This window comes from Melanostigma gelatinosum (genome assembly GCF_949748355.1).
Source record: "Melanostigma gelatinosum genome assembly, chromosome: 13".
Taxonomy (NCBI): domain Eukaryota; kingdom Metazoa; phylum Chordata; class Actinopteri; order Perciformes; family Zoarcidae; genus Melanostigma; species Melanostigma gelatinosum.
Genome location: NC_136646.1, coordinates 23,144,220 through 23,171,832, shown reverse-complemented (window position 1 = coordinate 23,171,832; position 27,613 = coordinate 23,144,220). Strand labels below are relative to the sequence as shown.

The 27,613-nt window shown below is 45.3% G+C and overlaps 1 protein-coding gene across 1 annotated transcript in view; it reads left to right on the top strand.

Annotated features, from left to right (window-relative positions):
- Positions 1–27,613, top strand: part of cacna1ha (calcium channel, voltage-dependent, T type, alpha 1H subunit a) — a gene marked incomplete at its 5' end in the record, with an annotated part of 80,408 nt that overhangs the window by 17,023 nt on the left and 35,772 nt on the right. The window contains 3 exons of the mRNA XM_079281626.1: positions 23,488–23,599; positions 24,335–24,468; positions 25,313–25,410. Coding sequence (XP_079137752.1) covers positions 23,488–23,599; positions 24,335–24,468; positions 25,313–25,410 — 344 coding nt within the window. The remainder of the gene's footprint in view (positions 1–23,487; positions 23,600–24,334; positions 24,469–25,312; positions 25,411–27,613) is intronic.

Below are 27,613 nucleotides of genomic sequence, written 5' to 3'. Positions count from 1 at the left end.
GTTCTACAAATGATTTCTTATTTCTTCCTCAATTAAATATGGGAAGAAATCATGAACAGTTGTGCAGACTGCAGTTGATTAATAAAGCAGATCAGATAAACGAAATGTGAGCGGTGTTCTGGAAGCACCAAGCACCTGTGTGTGTGTGTGTGTGTGTGTGTGTTTCCTGACGGAGCAGAACATGATGGTTGTGCGACCTTGCATATTATTTCCTAATTTGGTAACTGACATGGTGAGCTGTGTGTGTGTGTGTGTGTGTGTGTGCCTGTGTGCCTCCAAGTATTTTGTTTTGGAATGATTGCTATCAGGTGAAGTAGATGATGTGAATGTGTGTGCACTAACACATTGTAAGGGTGTTGTTGTTAGAGGAACCCTACTTCCTGTGTTACAGCAGAGAGAGAGAGAGAGAGAGAGAGAGAGAGAGAGAGAGAGAGAGAGAGAGAGAGAGAGAGAGAGAGAGAGAGAGAGAGAGAGAGAGAGAGAGGTACAGACATCACAAAGGGAGAGAAAAGCGAGTCGCACGATATGAATTAAACTTTTGAAACAAAGCCGTGGACAGCGAGCGGTGATATAACTTCAGCATGCAGGGAATAAATCAAGAGAGAAGTAGAGTCATCTTCTCATAGACTTCTATACAACCAGAGGAGTCGCCCCCTGGTGGTCACTAGAGAGAATGCAGCTTTAAGACACTTCTGCATCGGCTTCACTCGGCAGAACCGGAGGTTGCCGCCTGTTTGGTACACACACATCACATCCCACTCAAAATGAACTGGAGTAACTTTCATGATCTTTTGACTTTTTGAGTTACATTGTTTTAATCGAGTTGATGCACGACGCATTCTGATTCTGCTCATTCTTTGAGACGAATAACACGCTCCACGTTAACACGGCTCATGAAGAGTAGCTGCAGCAGAGGATGATGCACAGTAGAGGCTAGACGGAGAAGTGTTGACAGAACAAGAAAGGAGGAGTGAGAAGAGGAAGGATCCTCAAACATTACAGGACTTCAAGGTAAACAGCGCATTCACGGAGGAAGACGAGCAGCAGATGTGAGAAGCGGTGAAAGACGACTAAAAAAAGAGATGAGAAGAGGAAGAGGGCTGAGAGTTGAGTTCCTGGCAGTAGGGAACGACTGCATTCAAGCACAAAGCTAAGAGATGTTTGCTCTGGGGCTTTAGCTGCAGACGATGAGAGATGCTAGTTTATATACGTGTGTGTGTGTGTGTGTGTGTGCGTGTGTGTGTGTGTGTGTGTGTGTGTGTCTCAGCTGTGACACACCAACAATTATTGAAACTCGTACTTTTTTTGCATCAGGTGTGTGAACACCGGGGGGGGGGGGGGGGGGGGCATTCTGTGTGTGTGTGTGTGTGTTTTTTTTTCCCGTGGTTGTATTACAGTGGCTATGGTTTGTTATTTGTGTGTCTGTGTGTGTGTGTGTGTCTGTGTGTGTGTGTTTGGCAGCTTAGGTGATTTACAAAGCCTCCAGAAGTGAGCAGCTTCTTCCGCTTGGTTTGATCGGCTGCTAATTGAATTGGAGAGAATAATGAGCGGGTCAGAGAGATTGTTCATTGCTTTAAAGCCATCTGGAGCCTTACCTTAGGGGGGCACACACACACACACACACACACACACACACACACACACACTTCTTACGCAGTTATGTGCATACAGAAGCACCCAGGCATGCAATACAATAACAATGCCAGCAGCTAATGCAACACAGGCACAGAAAACCGAACAGTGGACGGATAGAGAAGGAAGCGAGGGGACAGAAGGGGCGGGGCCAGGCTGGGAATGGAAGCGGAGGAGGACATGAGAAACAGGGAAAGACTCCAGATAGATGGCTAATAGCTGGTCGAAATTCCTCTGGATAAAGAATTAGAATATAACGTGTCATGACACGTCATGCGGCTGCATCGCATCCTGGTCTCTCGAGGCTACTGTCGGCTCTCATCGGCCTCTTTTGCGGCGGATTTCTGTATGTTGAGTCATCAAGTGTCATCAAAGCTGTGAGTCGAGGAGGAAGCTTTTTTTTGTGTGTTATTTTTGAAGAGTGCGAACGTCTTAACCCCCAGCGGTCCGCAGGTGGATCAGCCATTGCAGACTCGTGTCGTGCAGCCAAAGAGTGTGCAAACCCACAGAAGGTGGTTTGGTTGCATCTTTTTTTACTACTGTGTGTGTGTGTGTGTTTAATTGAGGGAAGGATGCTGATGAGGTTAATGGAATGACAGGCCTCTTGCAGCTCCTCTCATTAGGATTAATGGAGGGCCTCTGTAAGTGACTCCTGACACACACACACACACACACACACATGAGGAGAGAGAGGAAGTGGGCAGAGTTGTATTTGATGACATTTGATTCAAGGGAGATAAAGATGGAGAGCATAAGCAGAAATGGACAGATATAAAGGTTATAAATACTGCAGCAGTGAGTGCTGGGCAGAGCCTGGCTGGAATAAGCCAATATTTGTAGACTCATTGAAGAGTCTTCCAGCTGGCCTTTAAATCTGCCAGTTTGAACTGAAATACTGTCGGTATAGGCTGTAAATCTGGCTCTCTGTGCTGGTCTCTGCACACCTACTGGTACATTAGCTCGGCAGAGAATTGGCGTTTTCACAGAAATTCAGTCCAGTCAATTCCATCCCCCTCGAATATAATGGCTGTGATATACTTTGTGATTTCATATTTACAGTAAAGCTGATCAATATATGCATTTGGAGAGGCCTTAATCAGAACTAATGCACTTCTTTAACTGGAGTCCAAAGCATTGGATATGTTAAGTCAACAGCTTTAGTTTCCTGTTTTGTTCAGACTTTTGTGCAAAGTTTTGTGCAGTGTCCAAGGATAGTTTTCAGAAATGAATGGCCCTGTAAAATAACCCTACAAACACTAAAAACACTTTGGAAAAATGTTATTTTATAAGAGCAATTAGGGTATAACTTTCATTTCACTTCAGTCTCATAATATGTCCAGTAAAGAGAGCGAAGGAAGGAGAAAGTAAAGCAAAAAGGAGGAAAATAAAAATAGGGGAAGCTGTAAAAGTGGACAGAAATGAAGGAAAGGAAATAGAAGAAGAGGAGAAGGTGAGGGGTAAAAACAGCAGAGGGCGTTAAGGCAGGTTAATTACGTTACGAATGAGTTGAGGTTGGGTGAGGAAGATGAGGGAGAGACACCGAAGAGAGAGCGAGAGTAGAGAACTAATGGGTTTTGAAGGTTCAATTAGAGCCGTCAGCAGAGAGCATCGATCTGTGCCGCGTCTCTTCTCTGAACATTAACTACATGCCATGGGCCAACATGTGCACACACACCTACACACACACTTTAATGTCGTGTGGAAGTATCTGGTTCTTGTCGTGCTCAGTGACTCAGAGAGGAGAACATGCTGCCATCCATTATTCAATCTAAAGCAGATTAAACCGCTCATCTTTCTCTGTTTGTCTGCCCATGTATCGTCCCCCCCCCCCCCCCCCTCTGTCTCCTTAACCCTTCTTAGCGTAGTCTGTCTTTATGGGGGGGAGAGGGCCGTTTATTGCTTTGACACTACCGGCCCGTTCGATGCGAAGTGTGTTACGGTGAAATGGTTCCCCGGCAATATAGCCGCAACACTCACTCAGACTTTTAAAGTAATGGGACGAGCGATAATCTCCGGCGCCGTAAAACGCGGCGTGCCCTTTACTCATTCTGCAGAGAGTTATCAACACGGAGAGAGGGAGCGAAAAAAGCAATCCGGTTTCTTCAGCAATAAGTGCCAGTGACAGAGAAGATTAATGTGACATTAAAACTCTACGACTACAGCTTTAAAACAACCAGCTGTGTGTGTGTGTGTGTGTGTGTGTGTGTGCACGTATAGACCTGTGAACCAGGAGGGTTATAGCGAATGCCTCCCTAAATCATGTTCAGTGCAATGTTTCTTGTTTTCATGCAACTGTACAGTGAATGCCACTCCGGTCAGGGTGTGTGTGTGGGTGTGTGTGTGTGTGTGTGTGTGTGTGTGTGTGTGTGTTTGTGTGTGCTCTGGCAAAAAGATGTACCCACAGTGATGTGATGGGAGCCGATTTATCTCCGAGGCACAGACGGGTCTGACCTTTAACTTCAATTGGAGGAGAGATGGAGGGGGAGGGAGGGAGGGGGGGGGGGAGATACGACTCCCTTGTTCACCGTCTTTTTATTCTGTGCAAACTGTTCTGTTGTTATGCTTTAAAACACAGACAGAGAAGAACAGCTTGATCATGTATTAACAATAAAAAGTAGCAACGTATACATTCATTCATTCATAAGGGGAACTTGGTCACTCAGTCTCAAAAAACACACGAACAATAAACGGCAACAATCAACAGTAAAGCAGCGTTAAAAAGAAATGTGTCCGGAGTGCACACGAGTGGCACGAATTTGTTGAACGAAGTGACAGTCGAGTGTTCCTACGCAGTGCAGCAGCCCGGTGGCGGTGGAGCGCGGTTCAGTCAGGTCACCGCAGCGGACGCTTGATCCCACTTTGACAACGCGCGCCACTCAAAATGGAGACTGCAGATGGAGCGCGTGCACCTGCCGCCTCCAGGTGGCTGTGAAGGGAGTAAGTCAGCTGAACGAGAGGACTTTAACGCACGCTGTGTTGTGGATGACAGAAGGTGGCAAGAATTAGGCATTCATCAATGCAACCTGCCATTACTGGCGTCAGGGCCGTGATCAGAACACAACTTTCTTTGAAAAATTCTTGATAAAGTGAAACAAACAATGAAAATATGATTTTTTTTTTTTTTTAACAAATGAAATCTTGAAAAGTGGGGGTTGGATTACATTTTAAACAATGATGTGTCCACAACAGCAGATCATCTTTGTGACAGACTGTTGCATTGTGGGTTGTTTACAGCCTTAATGTGGCTACAGGCTGGTGAGTCTGTTTACAGTGTGTCTTTTTGAGTTAGTCAGCACTAATAGTGTTTACTTTTTAACCTGCAGGAGTTTCTGGCGGCTCGTGAAATGTGTTCTGCTACGAATACAGTAAATATTCCTGAAAATATTACTTCAGAAAATGGGCTCCAGGATTTATGTTTTATTGGAGATTTTCCCACGCTTTACAAGCGATGACCTCATTGTAGGACTTACAGTATCTCGTGGAAAGTCGTCTGACAATCAGCGCGCAGGCAAAGAACGACTGCACTTCGGGGAAAATGGCTTCTCCCGCATGAACGCAAAGCCAGAGAACTCACTGTTCGCTGATCTGACTCCTTCAGCGTAGGTTAAATGAAAGACTGATTATGTGGATGATGAGTGTTTCAGTTTTTCGGCTGCGTGTGCCAGCGAGAACGAGTGAGAGAGTGTGAGGAACAAAGTGTCTGTGTGTATAAAGGCTTTAGGCTAATCCTGTTGTATTCAACTGGATCAAAGTTGGTTTTTAAGCTCTATTTGTAAAAAGTGTGATCCAGCTAATGGACTAATGTCCACACACACACACACACACACACACACACTTATGCTCGCATACACACTTAAAGCAGGAGGCTGTCAAGTCGGGGCGTAGAATTCTGTTGGGTTTTCTCAAGCATGTGACATCTCCTGGACAGCAGGAGGGAGATAAGGAGGGCAGTGAGAAGGGAGACAGAGGAGAGTTAGTGGATGGAGAGGAAGGCAGAATAAAAGAGAGAGAGACACAAAGACAGACAGTGTGAACAAAACAGAACAGAAGAGGAGAGTCAGGATGGCAGCAGTGTAGAGATTCAGGTTGCAGTTAGTGTCTGCTGCAGCACCATGGACGGGGAATGAAACCTGGACTTGAAAATGTATGACGAAGGAATGTGCGTGAGAGGAGAGAAATGCATTGTGGGATGTCTGGAAATGATCTTGATGTGTTTCTGTCTGTGTGTTTACTCATATTCATACCTTTGCAGTGAGTACAGTTTGTATGCGGACAGAGAAGCAAAGCAGGGTCATTTGCATTGGCATTCATTGCAGGAGGAGGAGGAGGAGGAGCAGGAGGAGCAGGAGGAGGAGGAGGAGGAGGAGGAACAGAAAGTGTGTGAGTGCGTCTGTAAACATCAGGACGGCAGGAGAGTGAATCAGTGAAACATCCTGTCGCCCACACGGTCCCTGCTGAGTACATCGCAGCACACAGCTCAGAGATGAATTCAAGTCCCCCGGTCAACACTACCTGAGTCAAGGGAGCTTTTATGGTCAATTAGCGTCCCCTCTGGCTGAAATATTCTGCACTGCATAACTCTCGATGTTGACACCAATTGAATAGCGCTGTACTGAAGAGCAGGAGGGTTTGAATCTGACCGTGTGGCGTCTGGAAGGATTCAACAGTGCGTTTCCGTTGCCCAAATATGGAGCAGAAAAGTTTACTTTATTGCATTTTGCAGCTGGTTTATTTCGATGCACGGTGCCGAGCTACAAGCAAACACGCTCTGTGAAACAGAAGTCGCATAGTTTCATGGATAACTTGTCATCGTGGAGTTTGAACATTATATATTCATGGACGAGCATGACGCCACCAATCAAGAACACTGACAGTATCACTGCGGTTTGACTTTTTGTGTTATGATTCCGGACTGGCTGTCTGTAGAGTTTCTTGGGAACACGAGCGCTTGATTTATCGGTTAACATGATGGCAACATATCTGTTCTGCACCAGCAGTGTCCATAGAGAGGACTCTTTGTGTTTAAAGAGCTAGGAGATGCATATCCACGGTCTACAGTGCATTTATATGTGTTCCATTTCTACAGTAAGCAGTGAGACGCAGACAGAGCTCGGTGCCCGTCCACCCACACCAGTCGGAGTATTATGGTATGGCTCATTCACACGGCAATTGTACACGCTTTCTCTGTTTCTATGGAAACCGCATCTTGAGACGCAGCGTTACACATCTGTAACGGACACACATCTGCATGCAGTAGTCTCTCGCTCTCTGCGTATTTTAATAGACAGATTTGGTGCAGCGGCGCAGTCTGGTGTTTCATCACCAGAGCAGAGGCGGAGCAGTCGACAACATCCACGCAACCTGCTTCACGGCTCACAGCGCTGCTGTTTGTGTGGCTAAAGAGGCGAAGACGTGCTCAGGGTTGGACAACTGTGAGACTCTATAGAACTAAACAAGCGGAGCGATAACACAAAAAGCCGCAGGTCATTCTCTACTCTCCATTTCTTCTGCTTTTAATCGAAGGGTTGCTTTGCTTTTGAAATTCATTTGCATATATTTAGTAATGCGAACAGCTCCGTCACTCAGCACTTCAGCGGTGGTTGTGTAACACGGGAGTGAATTAAAGATACTTTAAGGCTGCCAAAGGAAACACGCACCCGGGGAGCTGGGTATGAACTGGAGGCAGGTGTGTATCGGGTCCATTAAGGTCGTTTTATGTCAAAAGGTGACATTTAAGAAAAGGATTTATCAATATACTCTACGTAGATGATATGATGTGTATGCTAATGCCCGCTGAACAGACTGTGTGTGTGTGTGTGTGTGTGTGGGAGAGAAGGAGACAGGAAGTGTGTGGGCATAAGTAATGAATGTATTGTCACATTCTATTTGCTGTGCTGAAGCTTCACAGCAGTCCTGTCCCGCGGGAGGAAACACTACCTTCCTCGTTTAGCTCTGACGTTGGAGAGGAAGGACGCAGGGAAGGAAGGAGCGAAGGGCGAAGAGACGGACAAACGGCTTAACAGTACAGAAGAAGTACAAGAGAGGAGTGGGCAAGGAAAGGAAGCAGGCACCAAGGGTCCAGAGACGGACGGGAAAACGTTGGGAGGAGCAAATCTTCATATCAACGCTCATATCTTTGCTCTTTTTATGTGTGACAACAATTTAGGCTTTAAATATCACTACTGCTGTTTTTTTTCATAGAGCACATAGCAAATAGAGCACATAGAGCACGCATGCATGCATGCTCTATTTGGGCTTTTTAATACACATGTGTGAAACAAAACAAGCTGAATGTTTGTGATGTTTGGATTGAAGGACAGGACTGACACGTTCTGCACAGATCCACAGATCTGGCTGATTCTGAGTCAATCAGCTGGATGGTGTATCGTGATAATGGGGCTGATCTATTCAATTCAATTCTACATTTATACATCATCTACATTATATACAGGACTTTTAAATCTTCACTAATAAGTTGCTGGTGTAGGCTTTATAATATTTTGATGATAAATATCAAACATGTACTCTACTGTGTGTATGTGCTGCATTTTGTTTTCCAAAGTGAGGAGAGCAATATTTCAGTCGAGCCTGATGAAAGATCCCAGTCACGCGTGAGGTCCACAGCTCATTAACTAAACACTGGTGTCAGACCGGTGCTGGGTATCGGCCAGGACCCAAATCCCAGGTCTCAGTGTCGGCATCTGGACTGAAAGAGTCAGATCTGGTCTCCCACATTAGAACAAAGATGAGGAATATCCTTAATGAACAGCCAATTCTGTAAACATCTGGATTCACACACAAGACATTTACGTACACAGCTGCATTATCACAACGACTTTCTCTGAGATAACTGGGTTGTTCTTAGCAGCGTGCATCCTGTTTCTAGTTAATATACACGTGTCTGAATGTGTAATAAGCAAATTAGAACACATTTCAGACTGACACTGACATGTGTTTTCCTCCTCTCTGTTCATGTAAACTCTGCATGTAAACAGGTAACAGCTCAGTGACATGTGAGCACTTCCTCTAAATGTTGCCTGTAGTGTATTTACTCCAGTTAATATTAACCCCTGTACTTCCTGTGGGAACCGTGGTTACAGTGTCACTGTTTACTGATCGCTGTGGGCCGGTGAGCAATAAGCGATGGTGAGATATGGAATCATTTATTTTCCCAGACCCTGGAAACCTTTGAGTCGGTGCTCAGCGTAAACGGCCTCTACAGCTCAGACACAGAGAGGTGTGTGTGGGGGGGGGGGGGGGCAACATTTCAGCTCAGTTTGGGGCGCAGGGTTTATATTAAGCTTCAGCAGGAGGAGCAGCTGAGCAGTAAGATGCTCTGTATGCCTCCTCTGTTTACATTCACGGTTGTCTTCGTGGCACGAGGACAGTCTGGACGTGCGTATGACGCTCCCGTCCCTCGTGTCTCTCACGGCCTCAGCCAGGCTTGTCGTCTCCTTTGCGTCTCCTTCTCTGCTGAAGTGGGTTGAATGTTGGAGGTGACATGTTAGAGAGGCGGGCACACAGGTTTCCTATCAATAATACATGAAATACATCAGTACTCAACACACATCCAATGATTTTTCTTTTCCGTCTCCAAAGACCAGAGAATATATGAACAGATTCAATGTCTTCCAGAGTGCTAATCGGTGTCATTCGTTTTTCAATAGGTGCTTGAACAGAATATTGATATTTATAACATATATAATATGATGTTTAATACTGAAAAGTATGAAACCTCAACATACTAGTCAGCTCCTTCAAGTGGAAGAGTCTGCATGGTCTTCTAACAATGACAGTAGACACACACACACACACACACACACACACTCCTCTGCCCACTTAGAACAACGCTGCTCTCACTTGCAGTGCTGCTCTTTCTTTTGTTGAAAGGATGATTAGATTTGCACATGAGACGAGGCCAACACATGATGAGAAAAGACAGATCGCGTCATATCATTGGCTGGGCTTGATCTTATTTTGCTGTAACTTCCATTAAATTCCCTTTGATCTTGGAGTCGACTTTACTTTCTTGTGTTTGTTGAATTTGTGACACATGACCTTTTGTTTATGTATACTTGCACTTCCTCAAAGTACTGTTGACAGTCACAGTGTCATAGCTTGGCATGTGCACTTTTAATTTAAATTTTCTGCAAATATTGTCCATTTGTTGACCCATTTGTGGCATCAAACGCTGCGTACGGTGCGTCCATTATTGGGGACTGCAGCACACTCTTTCTCTAATTGCATTAATTGCACCTAATAAATTACAATTACAGGTGAAGCCGTGCGCTCCAGCTTCCTCCTCCATTACCCGCTGACTGTGATCGACATTGTTCCGTAAAGCTCACACACACTGGATTTGGGGGAGCAAAACCTCGGACTTGTGTGTGTGTGTGGATGTGCTATGGTTCCCATGGTAACGCGACCTGAAAATATGGAAACAAATTCAATTACTCTTTCTCGCCGTTTTTACGTTCTGTTTTTTTTGCCCTTCGACGTTTCTGATCTGCATTTTGTGTCTCTCTCTCTGACTCTCCCGGCGCTCGGTAATAGGAGAGATCCGGACTCTTCGGGGGAAGTTAAGTGCTGCAGATTTAGGCTTTAAATGAAAGAAAGCGGGAAAAAGACACACTCACCAATCCGTCGGGTGTGTGTGTGTGTGTGTGTGTGTGTGTTTGGGCATGGTTGGCTGTGCTCGGGATGAGTGCAGAGGAAGAGGAGTTATTTTACGGCTCAAGGCAAGAAGCAGAAAATGATGTAGATCGCGCCAAATCATGATCAGTGTGTGTGTGTGCGCGTGTGTGTGTGAGACGAGGCATTGCTGTGTTGTTAGCAATGGAAGTACTGCGAGTCTTAAAACTTCTTCCTCCCATCTTCTCTGTTCTTTCTTCCTTTTTTAAGTTTCCTTTCACATTCTTTCTCTCCCTCTGCAGTCTCTCCTCTCACTCTTTCTATGATTCCTTCTTGTGTTCTCTCTCTCTCTCTCTCCCTCTCTCTTTCTCTCTGTTTCTCCCCCTAAGGATCCTCCACTGCTCCGCTGAGCGATCCTCTCAGTGGCCGAATGAAAAGCCTGACAGAAAAGTTTCATGGAGGGGAGACAGATGTCGTCTTTTCGTGGCCCACCGAGTTGTTCCTTCTGCTGGAATAACCCTTTCAATGTGCTGCTGATGAAAGGGACCTCATTAAGCCCGAGGAGTTGTATCTCCTGCATGTTAAAGGAGATATTTTCAATCACGACTCGGCTGCAGCACAGAGAACAAAATGAGAATGAGCGACATCGCGCTCCTCGTCGTGCTCAGCATCAGCTCCATTCTGCACTGTCCCATCCTGCCGCTTGTTTAATAGCTTGTTGTAAATTAGCATTCACTTTCTTTCACTAAATTTGTGTTTGCTAATCGATTTCAGCCAAAAGTCTGCCCGGAATTGGATTTGTGTGTTGTTGTCCTTTTGTTTTTTACACCATCAGCTTCTTGAAGATCAATGCATTTGTTTCTGTTTGTGCAGGATTCAGCGGGCGACTTACTGAAGGAAATGCATGAGTCAGTTAAGTTGCTGCTGTTGCAGAAGTCCTACTTTATACCAGGACTATATACTATATATATATATATTATAACATTAAAGGAAACGTCAACCCTCATGTTAGACTTGTTGAGAAGCCTTCCAGACAATTCTTCAACTGGAATAAAGACGACGCTAGAACCTGAAACCAGCAGCCGCCTGTTGGGGTTCAAATGACATGCAAGAAGTAACGTTTACCAGACACCAATGACCAATTCATGACACATCATAGTTCATGAAAGCCCTTACACCCACGACCCATCTGGGTCTGAATGGGCCATTGAGCAAGAATGTGCTTGTTCTTTTATGCAGCAGCCTTTTGACCTCACACTGCTGCATGTCTGCCTGCTGCAGAAGTACTCACTTCATTACTGACGTTCTGTACCGATGAGTACCGGTCCAAGCAGTGGAACTAAAGCAGGTGGATTCCCACCTTCATGAGGAAGGGAGTCTCTTGGCATTGTGCACTGCCCTCTGCTTGAGCTTCATTATCCATAAGACTTCTGTTTGTAAGTCTTTTTAGATGAATTAACTGAAATTAGACACGAAATATTATCAACCCCAGTCAAAACATTGCTTTTTTTTAAATAATTTTTTAATCTCATTTTTACATGAAAGCATTGGCGGAATACCCAACATGTAGCTGATACTAATTTGCTTTATAATATTCCACAGTGATGATCTTCAGCACTAACAGCAGCGTAGAAGTCAGATTAAAAACAAGCTTTGTGTCATTATAGTTACCCGTGAAGGTGATGCGCAGCCATCAGAGGCTGTGAGCAGCCTGCTAGTGAAGCAGGCGAGCTCAAAGAGGAGGCTGCCAACAACCACCGCTCACACATGGCCACACACACACACACACACACACACACAGAGGGCTCACAGTGATATACACACATAGAGGTGCACACACACACACACACATTATCGACTGCACACTTTCACACAGATTGTCAGACTCATGACGTTGTGTAAAGGAAACATTTTACCTTAACATGCATGTTCATATCATGTGTAAGCGTGTGTGTGTGTGTGTGTGTGTGTGTGTGTGTGTGTGTGTGTGTGTGTGTGCAGCTCATGACTTGGTTTGTGTCCAGATGTCCATATGCTGCCATGCAGGGCATATGGACATCTGGTGGAAGATAGAAATACAACCAGTTAGCTTCGACCTGTTCATCCTGCATGTGTAATTCTCATCCAGCTTCACATCGTTGAACTACTTTTCTCTGTCAAAAACAAAATATACGATCCTCCTTTCCAGATGTGTGATATTGCAAAGAGTTTGAATGTTGTGTTTACTTCTAGAATAACTGCGTTTAAAGCACAGACTGTATAAGAACTGGACGTAGTCGTCGTGACGTCGCCCGTTGGTTTGTTGGCTGCCGCCGTTGTGACGCCTCCAGTTCGGTGATTTTGCTGTCGCCATCTTGGCATTTTTGTGACCGTATTTGGAATGCGGAGGAGTGACATAGATATGCTGTATAGTCTCTGGTAGAGACCTGTCAATCACTGTAAGCCCCGCCCTAAAGCGTCCCCTGCTTTATGGTCTGTGTGACTCTAAATGGACCATAATGCACTAAATGAACATCATGCTGTATTGAAGAAGACTTGAAACTAGAGATTGAGACATAAACTCATGTTTACAATGTTTACTGAGGTAATAAATCAAGAGAGAAGTAGAGTCATTTTCTCATAGACTTCTATACAACCAGAGGAGTCGCCCCCTGGTGGACAGTAGAGAGAATGCAGCTTTAACACATGAAGCATCGGCTTCACTCTGCAGAATGGCTGATGGGAGACTTGCACCGCCGCGCAAGTGACTCGACTTTCTGTACAGTACGTGTGAGTACAGAACTATGTGTACTCCTGGAAACATTCCCTAGAAAATGCCACGTTTCACATATTCAGCTTTACACACTTCTTCATGAACTGTCTGCTATTTCTCCTCTCTGTCTTTGAATCGCGTCATTAGTTTCAGTCAGTCTCTTTCTTGTAATCGTCCTTAATTGTTGGTATTTAAATTCATACGTCCCCAGGTAATAGTAGTATAATGGTGTGGTATTTAAGAGTACCTCTACATCTCGAATGTTCTCCGTGCAGTAACTCCTTTGGCCACCCGCTGCTCAAACGTGTGCTCATGCATATAATAATATTACAATAATATTCTAGTTATACGTCTTTCCATTTGGCTGCTACAGTATATCTTGGTTTACATGAGCTGTAACTGTTTTTTTCAAGTTATGTCTTTTGTTTTGGAACTGTGGAGTTAAATATCTAATCCTAGATACCATCTGCAGTCCTGGTACAGGAGTGCTGTCTGTTCTCTCCCCTCCCTCCCTCCCTCCCTCCCTCCCTCCCTCCCTCTCTCCCATACTGGCTCTGTCTCTGCTACATTTGTCCGTGTGTAACCGGGCAAATCAGCAGGACTGATCTGTAAACCAGGCGACCGCCGTTAGGAGACCTGAGCCTCTGAAACACTGCTGGACAGATGCAGCGGCTCCTTTTCAATATGTTAACAATTGACAGGGCTTTGTGTCATAAATGATCCTCTGGAAGTTTAACAGAACACTTTAACAGGATTAACGGATGAACACATTTAGAGAGCGAGAGTGTTTCCCTGTTTGTAAGGCGAGAGCTCTTATATGTAATGGATTACACTCTGGACTGTACGTCATGTAGGGGTGATGCGTTTTTGGCTTGCAGAGGCGGAGAGAGGAAAGAAAGAGGAGAAAAGAGATTGGAAACGAGAGGGAGGGGATCTTTGTTATCCCTCTCTCCCTTGATGATATGGAGCGTGAGACTAGTTGAGAGAGGAGGAGGAGAGAAGATGGGACGGAGGAATGACTGTGAAAATACAGAGGAAACAATCAGAGAAAAATGTAAACACGGTCGCTGAAATGCAGACAAGACACAAAACACTCCACCTTCCTGTCCTCTCCTCTCTTCTCGACTTCTCTCCTCTCCTCTCGACTTCTCTCCTCTCCTCTCGACTTCTCTCCTCTCTTCTCGACTTCTCTCCTCTCCTCTCGACTTCTCTCCTCTCCACTCGACTCCTCTCCTCTTCTCTCGACTTCTCTCCTCTCCTCTCCACTCGACTCCTCTCCTCTCGACTCCTCTGCTCTCCTCTCGACTTCTCTCCTCTCGACTCCTCTCCTCTCCTCTCGACTCCTCTGCTCTCCTCTCCTCTCGACTCCTCTCCTCTCCTCTCGACTCCTCTGCTCTCCTCTCGACTCCTCTCCTCTCCTCTCGACTCCTCTGCTCTCCTCTCCACTCGACTCCTCTCCTCTCCACTCGACTCCTCTCCTCTTCTCTCGACTTCTCTCCTCTCCTCTCGACTCCTCTCCTCTCCTCTCGACTCCTCTGCTCTCCTCTCGACTCCTCTCCTCTCGACTCCTCTGCTCTCCTCTCCTCTCGACTTCTCTCGACTCCTCTCCTCTCCTCTCGACTCCTCTGCTCTCCTCTCCACTCGACTCCTCTCCTCTCCTCTCGACTCCTCTGCTCTCCTCTCCACTCGACTCCTCTCCTCTCCTCTCCTCTCGACTTCTCTCCTCTCGACTCGTCTCCTCTCCTCTCTCCTTCTCTGGAATCCCAGGACTGCGGTCGGTTACCAAGCAACCAGAATCCTGTCGTAACTGTGCCAGTGGAGACGGAGGGAGAATACCAGCGTGATGAAAGTGGTCCTCCTAATGGCTGTAATCAGTCAGGATGTTTATGTCTGACAGTGTTACACGGTACGCGTGTTGTCTGCAATAACAAAGTACACACACAGTACACACACAGGCCGACAGGAATGAATTCACACACATCACACACGTCATCCTGTGACATCAGGACTCTCGTTTCTTTCTGACTTCCCGATAGCGAGTCAGCTCCAAAGCAGTTGTTGTTAGCGAGGCGTGCTTCTTAGCTGCGGTGATGTCACAGTGATGTCATCAGGGGGTTTCTCAGTTTGGGCTGGAGACTTAACGACAGAAAGCCTTCGGTGTCGTGAAGCATCAAAGATGTGGGCGTTTACCAGACGGGGAGGGACGAAAATAGAGATGACGTTTAGTTGCATTGTGGGAATTGTAGGATCCGGTGTTTGTTGGAGCTTGAGTCCATAGAGACTTAAAGTCATGACATCTCAGCTTCTGCTGTCTGTGAGCAGCGTCAGAGGTTGCATTATTTCTATGAAAGTTGCTCAATGGAACAAATGAAACAAAAAGAGTATAAAATATTTTCTGGATCTTCGCATTATGGGGCCCATAAGGGCGCGGTGGTTTCCTTTAACCTCGCCTCACATGAACAGAGGACGGAAAATAACTCTGGATTTGACTATTTTACAACTTTCACTCTTTTCTTTTTCAGAGTGACTGCATTCTCTGTTCACATCGACATTACGCCACTATATATCTATATTGCAAATATTAGTTGGCTGCTATATTAATGCTTTGAATTTCCATATTTTGAGCCTTTAAGTAATCTCCTAAAATAGCAATGATTGCATGTCAGCCGGTGCAAATGTGTCTCAATGTGTTTTCTGATCATTTTTGGACATAAGTGGATCTCTATGGCTCAGGTGCAAAAGTCAGGCCTTTACTACACAGACATTTGTTGTTTTTAGTGTCAAATATTGTCAGATGTAGCATTTTGTTCATGATTTTGATGATGAAAATGTAGAAAATCGGCAGAGTTATCCTTTAAGCAAATAGTGATATAAACTTGCCAGTGTGTGACAGTCTGTGTGGAGATTCTAATACATGTAGAGGAGCCACTACCTCGAGCTCGAGCTGAGCAGTTCAACCATTTAAGGCGTGTGTGTGTGTGTGTGTGTGTCTGTCTGTGTGAGAGAGATACTCTGTACAGGTTTAAGGCTTGTGGAAACTCTTCTTGTTTTGTCGCACTGGACTGAAAAAGGCTGTCGGATGCGTCTCATTGCGCACACACACGCACCTCCTCAGAGAGGAGTAGAGTGTAACTTTATATCATCGATACTGGTAGTTGATGTGAAGTTGCTCGGAAAACATTTCACCACAGGAAAAACACAAAGTGGCGTCAACAAAGGAGATTAAAAAGGCAGTGGAAGTAAGTGGGAGATGAAAGCGCTTGCAGCAGAGACTCCATCGCGGAAAGCAGAGGGAATCCTGGTGTAACTGCGTCACTGCTGCCTCGGCCTCCTCTCCGGGGTGTTGGAGGAGGAGGAGGAGGAGGGATGGAGAGATGAAAGAGGGAGCGAGGAGGAGCGAGTTCAGGGACAGGCTGATTTATGATTTTCTGTTTCTGAATCGTGCCGTCTTCAGGGACCTCGCTGAGATGAGCCAATCTGGGGTTCACACACACACACACACACACACACACACACACACACGCCGTATGACACATGCGGCAACTACTCATTCTGTTGGCAAAATCTTTAAAGTTGTGATCACAGCAGGGGGGGGGGTAATGTTTGAGGTAATGGTAGAGAGAGTGTGTGTGTGTGTGTTTTCAGTGGTAGATGGTGAAATAAATGAACAATCGTCCCAATCAAAACGGCCTGGAGTCTGGGTTGGAGGGACTCCACACTGCCACATCCACAGAGTGAGACGGATCACGAGGAGGAGAACGGAGGAGTTGGTAGAGAGAGACGAGAGGAGAAAAGAAAAGGGAGGAGAAGACAAAGCAGATTTTGGTTGGAGTTGAGCGGCAGAGGGAAGGAGCGATGAAGGAAGGAGGACCGGGCTGGTCTGCGGGGCGACGGCAGCAGAAGGAGAAGCTCAGCGGCGCTGCATGGCTGCTCGGTCGAAGCACAAATGAGTTCCTCTGAGATTTCGTCACCAACGAAGCAGCCAAAGGTGTTTGAGTTTGAGTTATTGGCAAAGAAGGATGTTTTATACATGAAATCACGATAAATAGTTTTGAGATTTTAGTGGAATTGAATATGAGTAAAGCTAAGAAACCCAAATGTTAGATCATCAAAATAATATAAGAGAAATATGTTATCTTTCATGTCATTTTATTTCGCTTTTTTCCAACCAGGACCAAGGTTTGGATGGACGGCGTAATATAAATGACTTGTTGACGATTTACTGTCATCAATAGTCATCAATCATTTATCCATTATCGTTCAGGTACAACTAATATGATGGATATGGAGGGATGGAGGGAGGGATGAAAAGGGTGTTGGGGGGGGTGGAGGGAGGAGAAAAGGCAGCGTTAACCTGGTCTTCTGTCGGGTTGATGATAACATTCCTCCACCGCTTTGAGATTGAAAGTATTCAACAAATGAATCGATTTATTTGGCCCACCACTAGATTATGTGTGTGTGATATGGTTTGTCATGTTAAATGCAGCCTGAGAGAATAACCCTTATATTTGAATTCCATTCCTTTTATTTCCTGCTAATTCTCGTACATGGAAACCCGATACATTAAACACATGAAAGTAATTCAAATCTCAGTCTGCATCGTCTGTTGCATTGATGATTAGCGTGTGTGGGCAAGTAAACTGTCTGCGTGGAGAGCAGAACTTTTATACCTGAAGTATACAGTCGATGCTTGTATTGGCGTACACACAATATCACACTGCCATGAACTCACTGAACAGCTGTTTACATCCCAGCCTCTTTAAATACAACATGAAGAGGATACAGTCGTCTCCTCGCCACTTCTTCTCTCCAATTTATCAACTGAGTTACTCTGAGAGCTCCATTAAGCCCCGAACAACTTCAATAAATGCACTTCAGTGTTGCAGACGGGTGTTTCTTCTTTTCGTGTGGATGCACAGGTTTGCACAGAGGAGGATGGAGGAGGGAGAAAAGGGGGAGGGAGGAAGTCATAACAGGAGGAGAAAGAGATACAGGAAACGGGTAAAGAGACAAAAGAACTTCATTTAATGAAGAGAGCTGCTCTGAATGCTGTGATGGGAGACAACTGGACAATATTTCTGTGTAGTGCTTCAGTGCTCCTTTGTTGTTTCCTCCCTCCCCCCCCTCTCTCTATGTGCACCGGCCTGACAGCTCAACTGGAGTGGGCTTGACACTGTACATGCATTGTGGAGTGGACATGACCTCTCCAGTGGGTTCCTGCTTGTGTGCCAAAGAGGCTGCGCTGGGGAGTTGTTGTTCTTGCATCGGCAGCCACTCGTGGCCATGTTGGACCGTGTAACGGTGCAGCGCTGCTCCTGTGCATCTGTGCGCGTGTGTTCCCGTAGCGAATGTGTGTCAGTGTTATCACAGCCGCTGTAGGTGCGAGACTTTGCTATGACAGCGTGTGGTACCAATTGAACACAAATGCTCAATACTGCATTGTGATGTGTGCGTCTCGTTTCCCTCGGAAGGCTTGTATCGTCACATATTAGATGATGGAGACAAACACTGAGTCACTCGCTGCCCGTCATACAGTCGCAAATGTAATGGAGGCTCCATATCCCGCTCTTTAGAAAGCTTCCCATCGTCCTCGACTCTACTTTCTCCTCCGTCTCCAACAGTTGTACTTTAGGTGTGCTTGTGGCTACTCTGCTACTCTTGCCCTTGAGCGACACACCAAAATGCTCCAGTGGACAGATTCTGTGCCCACTCAAATATCAAATATTGATAGTACCATAAACCGAGTCGATGAAAAGTGGTGTGGTTGAAGGATGTTTTTGTTTTGTTTTTAGGGACAGCAAATGAAATCTGTAAGAAATGAATGAGGCTGAACTTCCTGCATTTGCTTCACAGTTAAAGCCAAATTCCAGTCGATGAATAGATAAGTACAATAAATGACTCTGCGCCATGAACATCTTGAATTGAATTGAACAATTTTAATTGTTTCTAGATTTGGACTGCTGAGTTTGCTGAGTCAAAATGTGAGTACAGACCAGGCGGCATCCTCCGGTTCTGACTCGTGAAGCCAAAGCTTCATGTCTCAAAGCTGCATTCTCTCTACTGGCCATCAGGGGGCGACTCCTCTGGTTGTATAGAAGTCTATGAGAAAATGACCCATGTTTGTAAAGCACCAAGACAAAGGGCTGTTTTGACTCTGTTAGTGTTATTATCATGTTAGTATCGGCTTATTAACTCTACTTAAATATGAAATGGTTGCAAACTGTTAAAATCTTATCACGTTGTCACAGTTACTGATTTTTCCTTTATAATGTCATAATGTTGTTTTGTTCAACTAACAAAACATTCTTTCTGAGCTGTGTAATATCCACATGTTATTTTGGATAAATAACCTGAAGAGGATATAAAACATACCACTGGGTCCAAACAACCTGAGCATGATTGATCAAACTGGGTGACAAGTCATTTATTGTTCTCTATATGGACAGGCGATAAATGGTGATATTAAGTGTCCCCGTTGTTAGCCTATATTACCCACAATCCATCACATCCAGTGTGACACGACACAACCCTGGTTCGATTTGCTCGGAGCGCTGAGGCATAAATCGACCTGAGCGAGTGAGACCAGGAGCAAATCCAACCACTGTACACGATATATAGAGCTTACAGCAACATCACAGACATCATAACTGTACTTCTGAATTTGAGCGTGTGTGTGTGTGTGTGTGTGTGTTCGGCAGAAGCCAAACTAAATTAGAAAAAAAACAAAAACAGGATCTTTGTTGTTTTCCTGTTCACTAAAGACCAGTGCGTCCGCTGAGCTCGCTTTGCAGCGACAGCCTGGCTTGACTTTGAGGATTTATGCATTAATGATTGTGTGTTGCAATGCATAAGTGTGAGTGTGTGTGTGTGTGTGAGAGAGAGCTGAAGACAGAAGGGGGCTCAGGAGGTGTTGACTGTGGAGATTAACGAGGAATTAGAGAAAGCAGAGCGCCACGAGAGAGAGAGAGACTTTCTGAGTCTTCAAATCTCTCATTTTAATTCTGCCGCAGATTACTGAATCTTTCATCTCTGAAGGAAGGATCGACCTCACTACCCATGACCGCGTGTGTGTGTGTGTGTGTGTGTGTGTGTTGTATGGTGACAGACTGGCCCAAGGCATTTTCTATGTGATTGAAGATGTGTTTCTCTCTCTCTCTCTCTACTCACAACAGCACCACTGTAACAGTGTTATTGAGGATGTTCCGTTGCCACTCCTCCGAGGGCACAACACATGTTTTACAGCGCCGCAATGGCTGAATGCACGTTTAAGTCATTTGTACGCCGGGGTTCACGCGTCACGAGCCTCAGAGCTGCTTTAGAATGACTGAATCAACGTGTGGCCGTGTGAACGTGGCCTCTGGACTGGACTGCCCCTGCAACAAGCACTCATGTCTGACACAAGCCCCCCCTCCGAAGTGTTGTGCCCCTTGTTTATTTCTCCCTCTCCTTCTGTTTAAATGTGCCTCCAGAGGACAAGCAGCGCTCTTCCTGCCTCCCACAGCAGCACTGCTTCAGTTAACGTGGACATGCAGCTGCTGCATACCACGGCAGCGGGAGCTTGGCGCAGAGACAGACACCATCTTTTCTAGAAATACAGCAGACGCTGCTTCCCCCGATGTACAATATTAGCACGTCAAATCCGTGAGAAGCAGGAGATGTGGACATAAGCAGTGGGGGAAGAAGTACACTGTGAAAGTATTCTCAGCTAAATGTACATAAAGTACTCGCTGGGCAGTAAAATGTTCCCCGTCAGTGTTTTACGATTCTGTTTGATGTTCGTGCATGAATGTTGCTCCAGCATTAACGTGTATGTTGCATTTTCACTGCTCCGCATGTTTACGCTCTGTCATTTGAACTCCTTTATGGACTGTTGGATGGTTTCATCTAGGAACGCATCACACGACGTGTTTGTAGCGTTGCTGCCCTGTGAGAACTTTTCACGAGCTCTGAAGTAAAGACGTTTTCAAATAGTTTAGCAGCTCTACACAGTCCATCCATTGGTTTGTCACAAACATCTGGAGATACGTGCTTCTCACTGGACAGGAAGGGGATGAAAACATGTCAGAAAGAAAGAACCAATCGTAGTGGAGTAAGAAGTACAATATTTGTCTCTGAATTGTAGAGAAACATAATATGTTAGCCATGGTCTGCGTATATAATGGAAGAGTACTCTTCAGCTTTAATTGGTCTACATATCTCATATTTGAGGGGATCCAGATCTTGAACTTCCCTCCCGGTGCACAGAGGGAAGCTGTGGTCAGCAGGGAGAATCGAGACACGGTGCATTGCACACTTGTCAGGTTTGGTTCATTAAGCGGTGCGACGGGTGAGGCTCTCAGACGTGCATGTGGGCCGTCATATGACGGTGTGTTGGTGGCAGCAGAGCGAAGATAATCGGCTGTTATATTACATTTTTCTTCTAAAATGCATTTGCAGAAAAGTGTTGTTTCCCGCTGCGGTTTGACTGAAGTGTGTTTGTCTTTGCTGTTGTTATTCCCTGTTCAGAAGTTCTCTTCGAATGAACAAGGACATGAAGAGTTGATGGTGATTTATTCAGTTGTCCACAGCTGATGTGACAAATAGCCTCAAACGCACTCATCCGTATCCTGATGGTTGAATCAACATCTGCTGTTAAACCACACATGAGCCTCAGTACCCTGAACACTGTGTGTGCAGCACCTCCTCCCCTCATCTGCTATTTGCTCATGTTGAACGTATTTAGTCTTGATTGCTTTTTAATTGATCTTTAATCTTTCAACACAACATTTACTGACAGAAGAGATGCATTTAATCTGTTTTATATGTATAAATAACATCTGTTATTCATTTTTTAAATGTTGAATGACACATTTTACAACAAAAACTTAAATTAGCCCTGTTTTCATACATGTTGAATTTGATTTTTGAATGTGCAGTTGCGTGGTATTGTACAAAAGACAGTACAAGAGGAGTGAGTCCACCCGTCTGTGCATCTGTCCGTCCATCCGTCTGTGCGGTCCATTCTTGTAAACGCGATATCTCAGGAGTGACATGAATGTCTTCATATTTGGCTCAAACTTCCACGTGAACTCAAGTACCGATCAAAAGGAAGGTGACTTCTCCCCAGGAGCACAGTCTCTTGGTTTGGACATGTTTAGTCTAACAAGTGAACGATGAAGACAGTGTGCTGGGCACCATCGTCTCCTTGTGACATCTATGCAAAGTATTGACTGGAAAAACCTGTCGTGTCGGATAAATTCAAGATCATAGTCTTTACTCTTATCAGCCACTGGAGGAAAAAAAGTTTTAGGTCAGAATTTTCCACTGATACAAACTTCTGCCTCTGCCCCTGATCACAGCAGAGAGGTCTGATTGTCCTCGTATATATATATGTGTGTGTGTGTGTGTGTGTGTGTGTGCGTGTGTGTGTGGGTGTTTTGTGAGTGTGTATGTACAGTATGTCTGTGTGTGAGTAATGCAGAAGACAGTGGTCACCATTTGTTTGTTGCCGTCCGTGTTGCTGCTCAAAGATAACGACACGGATTGAAACCCTCCATCAAATCTCCGTCCTCGCGGCGAGGCACCAATCTGGCCACACTGTTAATTAAGACTCCATTCCTTACAGATGGATTCTTATTGAAGCTCTTGTAATGTGAACAGAAAGGACAGAAAAGTCCACGGCTGACCCTGCGTGCTCTATGTAACGCACCTCCTCGCCCTACATAGATAATCTCGCTCCGAGTCCAACAAGGATAAAGAAAGGACAACACGAGCAGGAGGGAATCTACACACCATTACTCTCAAGTGCTCTTTCAGTCCGCTCAGTCGGGGACATCTGACATTGCTGTACCCATGATACTTGTGACAAGAAAGTAGGACTCACAAAAATACGTCTTGAGTCTCACCAACAGATGAGCATGAATCTGCATCTGGATTATAAACCCCCGTTGCTAGTTGTGATAGACGTCCTTTCTCTTGCATTTTCATTGATCAGTGAGCAAATGATGCCACAGGATGTACAGTAGACATGGACCCATTACCATGTTTATCTGTGAAACAGGGAAAATGCCTGTAAACAGATTAACAGATCTAATGGACCCATTATGTCCATTAGAATCGCACAAAACGTCCTTTTGGCATCCGGCTGTCTCACATGCTCTTATGCTGAATGATGGCTGATCTTTCTCTCGGATTTGAGCCCTTCTTATGCACACTTGCATATCTCTTACAGGATACATCTCGTTATGTCGTTGTGATGGACTGGACTGTGTGTGGCTTGCAGCTGATCGTGCCTGCACCTGTGGTCGGCATTGGAACATCAACATAATCTAAAAGCATGCTGAGGACATTTTGTTTCCGTTTTCAACATCAGGTTATTGTTGTAGTCGTTGTTTGTCCCTGAAGTTCATGATGTCTCTGGCCGGGAATGAACAGTCCTCCCTGTAAACAACAAGTGACGTCCCATGTGCTTTGGCCTTAACCTCTCCCTGCACGTGGTTCGAGCACGTGTCCATGCTGGTCATCCTGCTCAACTGCGTCACTCTGGGGATGTTCCAGCCCTGTGAAGACGTCACCTGTCAGTCAGAGTGGTGCCGCATCCTACAGGTCAGTGTGACGGCCTAACGTATGTTATATTACAATGTTATCTTACACATTACATGTTCATATCATGAGTTTCCATTGGATAGTAGGGGCATGAGGAACGGTGTTTATTACCTTGGTGTGACATGTTCTTCCACATCACCTTTCACTGTAAGTCATGTTCCATGTTTTGATTTTGCTGTGTCAGCGATTAATTCAAAGGCGACATCACTGATGGGGCCGAATGTAACGGACATACAGGACTATTTTATGAGATAAAATGTGTGTCTTACACCAGAGATCGATTTCACATTCTGAGTTGAGCAACAACAACAACAAGAACAATTTGTAAACAAATGGAAATGAGAATTTCTTTCATTCTGTCTTCTCGTCTCGTTTGTTCCAACATGCTCGTACTGTCGAGCGATGTTGATTCTTGACGCAGTGAGACGTGCTCATTATATTCAAACACAGACCTTCTTCCTCTTTCTTCTTTGCCGTAGTAGATGTCTAATTAATTTAGACACAGCCATAAGCACGCTAAGCCAGAGCTATTCCCTGCTGGGATGAGACTAACGTATGGAGACAAGAATTTCTTCCCGACAACCTCCACTGGCTCTTCCACAGCTCCTCTCGGCATGTGATGAGGGAACTTTCTCCAGGAGCTGACCTTATTCTGTCGACGAGCAGTGAACATCCTCTGCTTCTCATTGTTGGGATTCCACCTGTGTGTTTGTCTTCCTCTCCGTGTCTCTTCAGGTATTGGACGACTGTATCTTTGCCTTCTTTGCTGTGGAAATGGTCATCAAGATGGTAGCCCTGGGAATTTTTGGCCCCAATTGTTACCTTGGCGACAAGTGGAACCAGCTTGACTTCGTCATCGTCATGGCAGGGTCGGTGTCCCGAAACGCCTTCGTTTGTTTTGCTCTTACCCACAAATTGCTCCCTTTTCTCTGTCATCCTGAGACGATGGCAGTCTGCTTAGAATACAAATGATCACACAAAGACGCTGTTACTCACAGTAAAGATGGCTGCCCGCAGCTCACGCATGATGCAGGTGTATGTTTTAACACCTGTGGGTGTGTTGTGCATCATTTCAGTCTCTGTTTTCACCCCATCAGGTTACAGTTTTCACCGACTCTAAAAATGTGAATATTTCTGCATACTGGGGTCCCTGAACAGTCTCTGAATGTCATAAATTGACCGGAGAGCCGAGACTCTTGTGGCTCCAATGAGCCCAATTCTATCATGTGTGTTGCTGTTAATCTCCATAGAAGGCATTTCACGTAAAGCCACCATTTTCTTTAAATACTTGACGTCACTGCATATAATGACTATGTACGTTGAGGCGAGGGCAGGACCCAATCAGCAGCAAGACATTCCTTTAGATACTCCCACGCTCTGAGGACCGAGCCGATGTGACCACACACACACACACACTCCTCACACAGCCGGCACACTCACAGGGCAGAGTACAAGAAACAAACACAATTAAGGCCACAGCTGTCCCTTTCTGCCTTCTTGTCACATTCATGTGCAACGTACACTGTACAGAGGGAAACCAGCGTTTGACTCCATGTAATTAAATGTCATACGTGCAGTAATTATGTGGGTAGAGGCATTATGATGTTTTTGGTATTCTTAGATTGCTTGTTGTTGCTTTGGGTCAATATATCTGCGTGTGTGTGTGTGTGAGTACAGAACATGAAGTGAAACTCTCTCTGGCCGTGTCTTCAGGGTGATGGAGTATTCTCTGGATGGCCATAATGCCAGTCTGTCTGCCATCCGAACCGTCCGAGTGCTCCGGCCTCTGAGGGCCATCAACAGAGTACCAAGTAAGTCCGTGTTTAAACCTTTGCAGGGAGGCTTTTTCACCAGGGCCGACCTGATTGGTTGCCGTCCTTGATTTGCAAATAAGCACAATTTATCCATCTGTGGTTATTTGCTGTGATGCTGTGATGCTGTCATGCTGTCATGCTGTAATGCTGTCATGCTGTGATGCTGTGATGCTGTGATGCTGTAATGCTGTCATGCTGTGATGCTGTAATGCTGTAATGCTATGATGCTGTAATGCTGTAATGCTGTAATGCTGTGATGCTGTAATGCTGTGATGCTGTAATGCTGTAATGCTGTAATGCTGTGATGCTGTAATGCTGTAATGCTGTCATGCTGTAATGCTGTAATGCTGTAATGCTGTGCTGCTGTGATGCTGTGATGCTGTAATGCTGTCATGCTGTGATGCTGTAATGCTGTAATGCTATGATGCTGTAATGCTGTAATGCTGTAATGCTGTGATGCTGTAATGCTGTGATGCTGTAATGCTGTAATGCTGTAATGCTGTGATGCTGTAATGCTGTAATGCTGTAATGCTGTGATGCTGTAATGCTGTAATGCTGTCATGCTGTAATGCTGTAATGCTGTAATGCTGTGCTGCTGTGATGCTGTGATGCTGTAATGCTGTCATGCTGTGATGCTGTAATGCTGTAATGCTATGATGCTGTAATGCTGTAATGCTGTAATGCTGTGATGCTGTAATGCTGTGATGCTGTAATGCTGTAATGCTGTAATGCTGTGATGCTGTAATGCTGTAATGCTGTCATGCTGTGATGCTGTGATGCTGTCATGCTGTCATGCTGTGATGCTGTGATGCTGTCATGCTGTGCTGCTGTGATGCTGTGATGCTGTAATGCTGTGATGCTGTCATGCTGTGATGCTGTAATGCTGTGATGCTGTAATGCTGTGATGCTGTAATGCTGTAATGCTGTCATGCTGTGATGCTGTGATGCTGTCATGCTGTGCTGCTGTAATGCTGTGATGCTGTAATGCTGTAATGCTGTAATGCTGTGATGCTGTAATGCTGTAATGCTGTCATGCTGTGATGCTGTGATGCTGTCATGCTGTGCTGCTGTGATGCTGTGATGCTGTAATGCTGTGATGCTGTCATGCTGTGCTGCTGTGATGCTGTGATGCTGTAATGCTGTCATGCTGTCATGCTGTGATGCTGTGATGCTGTAATGCTGTCATGCTGTCATGCTGTGATGCTGTGATGCTGTGATGCTGTGATGCTGTGATGCTGTCATGCTGTCATGCTGTCATGCTGTGATGCTGTGATGCTGTGATGCTGTGATGCTGTGATGCTATCATGCTGTGATGCTGTGATGCTGTGCATTCTCATGGTATCATTCAACGAGTTTGCACCGAGCGCTATGAAAGCAAAATCACATAAAAAAAAAAAAAGAAGTAGAATATTTTGGTGTCTGTGTTCTCACCACTTACTGGTGAGTCGAGCGATGATCCGGGACTTGATGTCTCTCTTAAATCTCACTTCCAGAGGTGGTACCGCTCCAGTGCCGAGTCAGAACTCGCACATAGTTTGTCATTTTCCTAAAAGCTCTGTGACAGAGGTGGCCGTGAATCTACAGCCAACAATGTCATAACAACGCAGACGATTATTAACCAGCGTACGCGAGCAGCCAAGTGTTTTCTTCAGGCTTCAGTTTGCCGGTAGCCGTGGACATTTTGTTCAATACACTGTTCAATACACTCAGACACACGGTGTTGAACCTTTCTTTCTTATTGCACTCAACTGTTTCAGTCTGATGTCATCCTGCACGAAATAAAATCAGGATCATTGAGGTTATAGATGCCTGCTTGTTGTCTGGCTGCAACAAGCTAAAAGACAGAAACTCTGTGTGTGTGTGTGTGTGTGTGCGTGTGTGTGTGTGTGTGTGTGTGTGTGTGTGTGTGTGTGTGTGTGTGTGTGTGTGTGTGTGTGTGTGTGTGTGTGTGTGTGTGTGTGTGTGTGTGTGTGTGTGTGTGTGTGTGCGCGAGAATGATGACCCCGCTTCCCGATAATAACCCAGCTGTTCGGATGTGACAGTGTGATCCAAGAGTCTCCCACGGAATTGATGACGTTATACGTTTGTACAAGTGCGTGTGTGTGTGTTTGCGTACTGCAAATAAACCCAAACACATTCATAAAGCATGGCAGGTTGTCTGCCTCTCTCGAGCTATCGTCACACACAGTCTCACACACAC